General features: G+C 41.2%; 1 protein-coding gene across 3 annotated transcripts; it reads right to left on the bottom strand.

Moving 5' to 3' along the window:
* Window positions 1-2,344: 2,344 nt before the first annotated feature.
* Window positions 2,345-6,799, bottom strand: atf5b (activating transcription factor 5b). Of its 3 annotated transcripts, XM_084350944.1 has the most exons (4): window positions 6,595-6,799; window positions 5,777-5,998; window positions 4,237-5,425; window positions 2,345-3,626 (listed from the first exon to the last, which is right to left on the bottom strand). In XM_084350944.1, the coding sequence occupies exons 2-4, from the start codon at window positions 5,913-5,915 to the stop codon at window positions 3,440-3,442; spliced, it is 1,515 nt and encodes a 504-aa protein (XP_084207070.1). In that variant the 5' UTR covers window positions 5,916-5,998; window positions 6,595-6,799; the 3' UTR covers window positions 2,345-3,439. The 3 variants fall into 3 exon arrangements, with proteins under 3 accessions (XP_084207070.1, XP_084207072.1, XP_084207071.1); XM_084350946.1 differs by lacking the exons at window positions 5,777-5,998; window positions 6,595-6,799 and adding an exon at window positions 5,696-5,732; XM_084350945.1 differs by lacking the exons at window positions 5,777-5,998; window positions 6,595-6,799 and adding an exon at window positions 5,630-5,710.
* Between the last annotated feature and the right edge of the window lie 4,345 nt (window positions 6,800-11,144).

Below are 11,144 nucleotides of genomic sequence, written 5' to 3'. Positions count from 1 at the left end.
AGTGGAATGTAACTAAGTCCATCTCCTCACGTATTGTACTTTGGCATTTGTACATGCTACTTAGTTATTAAGTTATTAAACTCTAAAACTGCACCCTATTAATTTGATAAAAATATTATATTATTTATTATTTATTGATTTTTATTTAACTCTAGTTACTAGTTTCTTTGCTGATTAAGATTTTACACCAAACACATGGCAGGCCCATAAAATACATTTTATTTTATGCATCTTACACATTAATGTGTGATCAGTAACAATAACCCAAACACTCAGGCCCACTGGTGTCCAGCTGCCTCAGGATCTGCATACTTCCTTCTCCACTGCTGCTGTTCTGCTCTTCAATCTACGAGCACAAGTTCTTGTACTTGTTTTTCCTGCTGTGACACTTTAATGTCCTTGTATGGGATTAATATGTTTATCTTATGTAGAAGAGGGTTCTCAGTCATCCAGGTCATGGTAATTCTAAGTGCTGTATCATAGGTAACTGGACTTATTTCAGTTTCTTGAAGACGTTTCCCCCCCTCAGTTCTGGGGAACTGAAGAGGGCCCTCGGACGAGATGTTCATCTTATCTTAAGGGTCACCATTTGATCCCCGTTAGAGAGCAAACAGTGTACGTTATGTACAGGGTCTGGATTGGACTGTATTGTATTCACACTGTATTGTTTTGTTCCATGGTACCTGCAGAAATCACATTTTTAAAAACGACCCCTGATGGCTCCAGTGCACTCTGTTCTCTAAGCTTGGAGAGACACCTGGTGGTGAGAGAGACACGCATACTGCTGGAATATTCTACATGCACTTGTATAAAATGGATGAAGTTCTCTGTGTGTTTCAAAGACGCTCTCTCTGTATTCATGTGACATTTTTCTGCACGTCCAACATATTTATTGTTGTGCACTCGGCTGCACTGTACTGTGAATGAATGAAAATATATTTATATAATATGTAATTATTTGTATGAACTTTATATTTCACATTTTCATATTTGTCCATATCATTTATTTGTGATATGTGTTTACCTTGGATTTCTTTAGTATTGTTTTATTTTGCTGCGTGTTTTATTCAGTTCTGTCAAGCACTTTGTAACTGTGTTGAAATGAGGTTTATTGTTACCATTATTGTTGTTATTAATTATTATTTAGTTGGCGTAGTACTGAAGTTTGTGTGATCGTAATGTAAAAAAATTTAAACTTGAACTGACCCACGACGTATGTTTGTTAAATACCTCAGATTTGCTGTTTCTTTATGCTATTTGTATTTATTTGCTATGTTTTGAAGTGTGATAAAACCAAATGTGATCCTTCTCCTTATCTATCTTATTATTATGGTTTCTTATTATATTCATATTATTATATTATGTACAGACCTGAATCTGCCACGAACAATGAATGGATGAGTTATTATCTAATCTGAAAATGTTGAAAAAATGTATGTTATAGTGAAGAACTTTATTAAACACGCTGCAAAATCAGATTATAAATGTTACATCGGCATTACAGTCAATGCATCTGTATGAAACAAACAACAAACAGAGAGGAGACTGAATCAATACATTTAACAGCATTCTCTGTCAACCCTCTACTTTCTTATTCTGATAGTTCACTTGCATCTCTCTCCTCTTCCTGCAAGGATTGTGTGATATTGCCTCATGCACTTGAAAGGCCTACGACTGCTAGGAGAGATACCAAGAGATTTCACACACACACACACACACACACACACACACACACACACACACACACACTCAAGCACAGACACACACACACACACACACTCAGGCACACGCACCATCCACGAGCTGGGAGATGAGATAGGCAACTCATGTTGTCTGTTGACTGTCGGAGCTTGATATGACTCCAGTCAGCCTCGGGGCTCGACCATCGAGCAGGAACAAAGCAGTGAAACATGAACAACATGAGAAGTGCCTATTAGTGTTCCTCTAAACATGCTTCCTCATTGTGTGGATGTTTGGACTCGAGCCTAGCTCCTAAACCTGAAGGGAAACAGCTTGTTTTGTTGCACAACGCTCAGGTGTCAATCAAGCCCGCCTTGATGTGCTGCCGTCCAGCGGTGAATCCTGGGAAATCACTTGGACTCTGACTGCATTGCAGCCAAAAAAGAGGGCTGGAAGCAGCAGTTATGGGGCAGGGCACGGAGTGGATGGGAGGGGCAGAGTGGGTTTGTTCTGCATCTCTCTATATCTCTTAATCCCACCCTCCTCTTCTTCTCTGGGTGCTGTTCTGGGTGCAGATCTGGACAGCTGAAGCAAGGCGTTTAAATGGCTGCGGGACGAATGCATAATGAACAGCATGCAGTGAAAAACAGTCCAAAGGCAGAGATCAATGATACTACATCACTGGTTTATTTGGCTGTAATTTACCTGATGTATAATTTTCCTGACATTGACATCGATTATTAAAAGGACCTGAATTTCAGATACATCAAATTGATCAATTGAAAACAAAATTCCCATGAAGTCGTACCGTTACCCAACAACGATTTATTGTTGCGTCAACAGGTGATTGTTTGTTCGCAAAATACAGCCGAGAGAGAGAGAAGAGAGAAAGGAAAGAAGCCAGTGAACGTTTCTGTTTCTCAGAGCAGAAAACCAAAACCTGAGCATGAATCACACTGGCAGGGGGAAAACAAAACTCAGAGAAAAGTCGCCAGCTGATGAGAAGAATAAAGTCAACTCAGTTAAATTGACGCGGTGGAGATCTCAAAGCCATGCAGGTAACAGAATATTGCCTTCAAATAACACTCGCACATGCTTTTTTCCAAAATCAAACATGCATTGGGTATTTCAGTGGGGTAAAGAAGTGTAAATACTCAACATTTTTAGCAATACAAATTCTCTAAATGTTTCTGATAATGAATATTTGTAGAGCATGTTACACACTTTTTCCAGCAATCCCTTTATTCAGTCGATTGTTTTAAGCAAATGATAAATGAACATTATTAAGTAAAAATAAAAATATAAAATAAAATATATATTTCATATGGATCTGCCTCGATGCTGCCGATGTGTGTCACAAAAACCACAAGCAAATTCAATCACTACTACTAATTCAGAGCATTTTGTAAACGATCAATCATTGCAAGCGCAAACTCAGTCATCACAAGGCTGTGAGTGCAGTTCGGATCACAGTGGTCACGGACAAGTTCAGCATCTCCTCTGGAAGCCACCTCACTAAGGCTTGTTAAAGTTTAGTCACACTTCTCCTTTTCCTTCTTTTTTTTTCAGAAAGGTGTGTTTTTGTTCGGCCATCCTCTCGGAACAGTTAAATGTTTTTTTTTTTAGAAAAGAACTACCAAAATCATGCAACTACCATTTTCATTTTTAGTGAGACAAAAACCAGTTGGTGCTCTTGACTTGATTTTTCTCTTGGTGGTGCTGGTTGGGAGGTTTTGGACTTGAGGTCAGCGTGGGCGTTTTAGGCACTGCCATCCTGTTTGAGCCGCTGACTGCGAGCCTTGTAGACCTCGATCAGTAAATCTTTGACGTATTGGATTTCTCGCTCCACCGACTCCGCCTTGTCACGAAGCTCCCGGTTCTGCCCCTCGAGGCCGTGCAGCTCCTCCTCCAGAGAGTCCAGCTCCGCCCTCTTACGCAGCCTGTACCTGCCGAGGGAAAGAATGCCTTTGGTTGGTCTGACAGGTTTTTTGCTGCCTTGCATCTTTATTAATGAGTCAAGTGAGCGTGACCTTTGAGCTGCATTGGGACACCCCTCCCCTGGGATTTCATGATGTGCTGTTTATTACACCTTCTGCACAAATCCTCACTCATCAATTTCTTCTTTTTACAACATTTTAAAGACTTTTCTGTCCTGTTTTTCACTCCCACACAGACAAACCGGCTTATAGAAATGATTAGGTGGGGCTGGATTTGGCAGGCAGAGAGGGGCTTTCCATATTCCTCCTACACTCTGCAGGACATTTAAAGCACTGGGCTGGCTGACTTGTGCATAACTGCTATGTAAAAGCTGTAAAGTATTTAGGTATCATCCCCTCATTGATAAGCTAAAATAAAAACAAGAATATGATCAGTGGTGAAAATAACCTTACTTAGCTGCGATTGTAATTATTTTTTCATTGTAACCAGATTTTCATGTCTAAAACACAAATTTTTAAGACATTTTTTGGGAGGTTCAAGCACATTTTAGGAAAAACAGAGTAAGAGTGGAGCGGGAGGAGGGAGCTGGAAACAAACTGTAATGAGTCAGGTGTTTACCTGTGAGCAGCAGTTTTGTTCTGGTCTCTCTTCTTCTGCTTCCTCTCTCCAGTGCCGGACTCAAGAGGCGCGCCGGCCATCACCAGAGCTGGCTTCACGGAGCATGGCTCATCCTTTAGCCTCTGGGTGGGGCGGTGGATGGGGGCACCCAGCAGCGTCCCCTCGCCCTCCCCTCTGGACAGACATTCATAGCTTTGGTCTGCAAGGCATTCTGGATAGAGGTAGTGGCCATGTTGGGGCTCTACAGCCTGTGCTTGTGACGGCTGATCTAGGTCACCTATAAAGCTATGGTAAGGCTCTGTGCTGGCCATGGACTGGTGGAAGTAGCCGTCACCGGCCACCATTGTCTCTTGGGGAATACTCCCAGAAAGTCCTCCATCTTTGCTGCAGTGCAAGACCTCGAGCCCCGCGCTGTCGTAACTTACATTGACCTTCACGTTGTGCATCAACTGTCCCTCTCGCTTGTGGTGGCTGTCGTACGAGCCACCAAGACAAAAACCTCGAGCAATCTCTTCGCTGCAAAACATTCCTTCTGAAAAACAATAACTCTCCTCTTCCTTCAACGATAAAGCACATTCTCTCACCTTCTTGACGCTGCCGAGGCTGTTCTTGCTCACTGTCTTCAGTGTGGAGTAGTGGTTCACAGACAGCTCTGTGCTTCCTGAGTAACTTCCCCTGGACCCCCACGTATCAAGTCCAACTTCCTCCCCGACTTTCACCGCCTCACTGATGATTCTTCGCCCGTTGTTGTGGTGGTAGCGGTGATGGTAGTTGTACGGAGCGGGGCGAGCAATTTTGGTTCTGCCGATGGGTCCGCCACAGAAGCTGGCCAGGTCCAGTTCCCCTGTTGCCAAGGTAACAACCACAGGGCTGGTTTCTGATTGGCTGGTCCCATATGAGCCATAGGGTAACTGATAATAAGACTGGGAGCCCATGGCTTGAGCACCCTTGTCACATTTTGAGGATTTCTCACACTTGTTTGTCGTGGATGTGGACTCGGAGCGGAAGTAGTCCTCCAGCTGAGCCAGCTCCTCCTGCAGTAGAGAGGTCATGACCTCCAGATCCGAGGGCACCTTGACATCTTGTTCTAACGGCGAGGGCGGAAGGGATGAGCTGGGAGAAGACTCGGTTGTCGACACAAATGAAGACAAATCAACTTTTTCCGTCATCCAATCTGAGTGACCATCACCTATAAAAATTCAAAATAAGAATCATAGAATCAGTAAAGCAATCCATCTTTTTCATTCAGCAGCTTGTGTAGAATAACTGAAATAAAAACTACAAATTCAGGAAAAAATTCTTAAATCACGCAAGGTAGAGAGAATAAATGAAAAAAAAATGCTGTAGTTAAAAATCAAGCAATACATCCGACAAATCCAAGTGAACAACTAACCGATCATCTGAAAATGATTGAACAGCATCGTCTGCATTCGATAAATATCCACTTAGCTGTACTCACTGTACGACATTAGCCCCGTGCTGCACTGCGGCTCCGACCTCGGGATGTGGAAAAATAAAAAAGCGTCTTGGCAAAACTCACCAATTAAGTGCTGCCTCTCCGCTGGCTCCGCCCCCGTCCCGGGCCGTGATTGGCTGCGGCTAGCCTGTCGGAGAGGGGGAGCGCAGAGCTCGCCCGTGGAAATGGGAGGAATTTTCCTGCGAAGGATCGATGCCGCCATTGTGTCGTCTGCTTCGATTAAATTGTTCAAAAGCACAAACCGTACGCTGGGTGGATGAAAGAGCTGTGAAAACACCTGAAGACCTGTGGGACGAAGGAGGAAAATTTTAAAAAATGTGGCAACCTTTAATTTAGCTTTAGATTCCCATATTCCATTTAATGAAGCACTTAAAATGCCCCAAATAGTAAAAAAAAAAAAAAAAAAAAAAAAAAAAAACTGAATTAATTTTTTTTTTTCAAAGTAGTAAATTTACTTTACAGCTTTATTGAGTTCCAATTAACTCAACTCATCACTTTTCCACTCACCTGTCACCTCATGCAGGGAAGCAATTATTGATTTATGACACCACAGTGTAATTATCCAGCAATAAACAGCACTCACATACTTTGACAAACAATAAACAATGAGAAAGTTTAAAAAAAATAAAATAAAATATAACTACAAGACTTTAGAGTGCACAATACATAAAGTAATTTGACAGTGTAATGAGTAAAAAAACATATTTAAAATGGATAAATTCACTCATTTGATGACATGTAAAAGTGACTTTAACACGGTGATTCTGTCTAAAATAAGCAGACAGTGAACACAGACAGGTATTCGCGGTGTTAAACAGCCTCTAAACTAAAAGAAGAAACCTATGTCCCAACTTAGCCCGGCGCCACAGCTCGGTACTCACCCCATAGTTTCTGAGTAGTCTTGGAAAGTGCGTTGCAGCGGCAAAGCACGCGGAGCTTTATGTGGAGCACGAGACAGTCACAGTTTTAAAAAGCCATATTTTTCCCTTTTACAACCCAGGGACTCTTCATCAGGCGAGATTTCCACCGACAGACATGCAGACACAAAGTTTTTAAATCCGCTACTTCTCCAACTCCTGATGCGCGGGACGGATCACAGCAGACGAGATCCATCCGCGGTTTACAGAGTTCAGCCGGCCCTTACGTCATCAACCTGGGGACTTTCCCATTATCCAGAGACCACACACACACACACACACACACACACATTAACACGCTGACACACACACACACACACACACACACACATAACACACTGACACACACACTAACCTCTCCTCTTCTCACTCACTGCACCTTCACATGTTCTTTTCTCTTCTGTTTGATTCCAGTTTCATTCTTCATTTGTTTTAAATAGTTTAATTCTTTTTGGGATCAATGTTGGAAATGATAAAGAACTTTTTGGTGTGTTTGCCTCATTCGCTGCTGTAGAAAGCACTGAAATGATTTTTTAATGAGCAGCCTGTTGGAAGAAAGTCAGTGAAAGGAAAAACACTGCCTCACCGAACAGTCCAGACACGGTGTAGGTGAAGAATAATGAAAACAACTCGTTAAAGACATTATTAAAACTATAAAGTCACTTCTGGGGGGAATTGGGCAGACGGTTCAGCCGGCACTAGTTTCCGTAGCGCCGCGGCGGAAGGACACGGTGTTGCAGTTCGAAGGTGTAACTTTAGTTGCAGCCCTGTTGCATCAGATCCGCAGGGGATTCGCTGAGCGCTGTAACAATGTGGCCACACCATTGGTTTATCTGGGGGAACTTTCTTATTTCTATTGGCCTGCCGTCACTCTCACACTGATTACCGCTCATCACGCATCAGCGGCAGCATGGGGAGGTTTACTGTGAGGACCTCCAGCCACCTCCACCTCCACCTCCATCACACTGACCCAGACAGCAGCTTCACTCCACCTACAGATGGACATGGTGATTTAATGTATGCTCCCGTGTTTAAACGTCACTTCCAGCAGTTTGTACTAGTTTACGTGTCATTCTGTGTGAATTTACTTCAGAAATATTCAATTCTTGAAAGCTAAACCTCCGTTCATCAAACTTTATACTGTATGTAGGTCAGTCATTTGACCACTTTATTTACTGCTCTGTGTACACGCCATTTGTACCAGTTAAGTTACTTGTTGTTGAGGTTAGTTAAAAACATTTTGTCTGGAGTTGTATATAGAAATATGGATATAGATGTGACTGTGTGGATAGTTGAGGAAACAGATTTTGAAGTGGATTGTTTCACTACAACAGTTTGAACTCTGAGGCACAGAAGCCCGTAAAGTTCATGGCTCAAACATATGACTTCCTCTGTCTTCCTGAGACCGTGAGTTATTTATGTCCTTATCTCGGGATGACAAATGTTTTTTCCAAGATGACGAGATCACTTATCATGAGGAAAACTGCTTTATAAGGTTCATGACAGTGGAGCCTCACACACACACACACACACACACACACACACACTGCTCTGTGAGTTGGGTATGCAAGTTTCACAGCCAACCACCCGAACTCCTCTTTGACATTTTGCCCTTCGACTCTTTTTTACCGTTGATTTGATATGAGGGTGTTTACATCATGACTGCTGTATAGGACAGGTGTAACCATAGTATTCAGTAGTGTTTGTTTCCACACAGTGAGGAGTAGCTGGCTGAGTGTTTGTTCTGCCGTGTCTGTAAGTCTGTGACAGATATCACCACAGCAGCAGTAAGTAAGCAGCTAAAAACACTTCAAAATCATCCGGTCTGTGCGGAGTCAGGGCAGATGAGACAACAGTCCAACATACAGTGACCAACAGAGCACAAGCGTTACTGTCCAGGAGGCTGCATAAATGACCCACACTGATGATATAGATATATATAAGACTTAAGTACAGTCTGATGCAGTAATTGATAACAGGTATTCAGCTGAAATCAGCAGCTTCACTTGTAAAGACGTCATGTACGTATGCATGCTGGCATGCCACTGCTGATTTAATTCGCATTAGGCTATAAGTAATGTTTTCTCATGATAACGGGTTAATTCATGTCGTTATCTCGGGATAACACATTTTCTCAAGCTAACCATCTAAATGAATCTGTTATCACCAGAAAACAATCTTTGTTATCTCCACATTACATAATTATGAACTTGTGATTCTGAGACTAGAAAGTAAAAAAAGAACTGCACCTATGGCCATTGAGGGCTTCCATACTTAAGAACCTTTTGTGATTTTATGTTTACAGTTTAAGTTTAACAGCCAACACAGAATATGTTTATTAAAATGGCTGCAGCTGGATTAATGAGATGTAAGTGAGAACGTGTTAGAGACTGCTGTCAGGGGTCTGGCTGAAAGTTTTAACACACACGAGTCTGTGCAGCTGAGAGCTAAAACAGACTGTTCAGAATTACATTTACAGAAACAGCTACACATGTAAATATATAACTTCACTCCATAAATATCATTCACACTGGAACCATGTTCATGATCCTGTCTGTACTGTGCATATTGTGTTATTTATTATTGATACGATGTGTTTTTAACCAACCTGTGAAGCAGATGAAGAAAAAAGGAACACATGTGGTCAATAACGGTTATAATTATTATTATTATTATTATTATAAGGTGTAACACAGCATTTTTCTCCATCTGACACATATTGCATTAAAAAAAGATAGTTCAAATAAGATTTAAAATATACTTGACTAGTCCCCATGAGTTGATCCTCCTCTGCATCGACCCGTCCTGACAGGGATGTTTTTTTACCTCACATTTTCTGAAACATTCAGTCTGTGGCCGAGCGTAGAAATGAAGGATACCGAGGGAATATAACTGCACATAGGAAGGGGTCAGACAGCCCTGCTCATAGACTCACTTTATAAATGATTTATTTGAATCTGCAAATGACATGAAACGTGTACATGACTCAAACATTTAGAGGTTCCACAGTGTTTGACACTCAACGATGAAGAAAAAGCAGCCGTGCCACCTGTTACAGCTTCACAAAATGTTGCAGCCTTCAAAAGCCAGACGCAATCCAAAAAATATTATTTATATAGCCCAAAATCACAAATCATGTTGCCTCCATGGGCTTTAATCTGTACAGTGAACACCATCCTCTGTCCTTTGACCCTCAATTAGAGGAAGGAAAAAAGTATCAAATGAAAAAAGAAATATGAAAAAGCCTTCAAGTGGCTAAATCATTAAAAGGCCAGTCGTTAGCCAACACGTTTCAATCATTAGGTCTTCATCAGGGCTCCAAATAACACAATGTGGGCCCATCTATGGTGACAACAGCCAATAGGAGGCAATCACATGACCCAGATATTAACATACCAGGTGAAACAATTACAGAACCTGTATGTGATACCACCTCCTAAAGCCCAGTGGAACAGAGAAGAGCCTATACAGAAAAATCATATGACAGAAATCATGTGAGATCTATCCATTGATTGAGAGCAGGTTGCTTCACTTCCTTTGGTTCGGTGTGTCGCAGCCGTCCAGCTCTCCTTCAGACGTGAACCTGCTCATGGCTGCGAACCATCAGTAACATTAATCTACATTTGTAATGTGGCTCAGTGATATTTGCACCCAGAGGCTGGGACTTGATTGGTTGATCAGACATGGAGGTACAGGTCAAACACACCGAGCGTCTCCACCACTCACACTGCTTCCTGCTTTTATTTTAATACATGTGATGATCAGAAATAATGAAACATTATTTCAGCAGCAGCTGCAGTCTGGCTTTCACACACACACACACACACACACACACAAACAAAGACACACACACACACACACACACACACACATACATAAACAGACATACTCACACACACAAACAAAAACAGACACACACACACCAACTATTCAAAATTGAATATGTATCACTAAATATCAAACCGCCTTTTTTAAATCAAATCTCAAAAGATGAAGAAAGATGGATTAAAGTCAATGTATGGTAACACTTTATAATAACCATCATTAATAATAATCAAACTGTAGTAAATAGTTATTTTACTGTTCACAATGAAATGTTTTATAAACCATTCATTAAACAATTGTTTAATTTATAAATAGATATTGTGGCCTGCATCTATTTTAGTTCAGTGCTGTGAAATGATTTGTAAAGTTGGTGGGAGATATCAGTGAAATATAATAATAATAATAATAATAATAATAATATTAATTCTAGGATACACTTCACAAACACCCCTGTTTAGCAGATTGTAACAGGTATATTAACATTTAATAAATGGTTTATACACATTATACTGTAGTTATATGTAGTGTAAGTATATTTGCTAACAACTATAAATTCCACAAGTGAAGGCTGCTGTGTGAATAAAACATAATCAATGTCAGTATTAAAGCCACTGAAATAAAAAAATGTCTAGCCTACAATATAATGTGTTAGAGACCCATAGGTGTCGTTTACACTGACATGTCCCAAA

This window comes from Pagrus pagrus (genome assembly GCF_965226575.1).
Source record: "Pagrus pagrus genome assembly, chromosome: 4".
Lineage (NCBI taxonomy): Eukaryota > Metazoa > Chordata > Actinopteri > Spariformes > Sparidae > Pagrus > Pagrus pagrus.
This window is presented reverse-complemented; position numbering and strand designations above follow the sequence as displayed.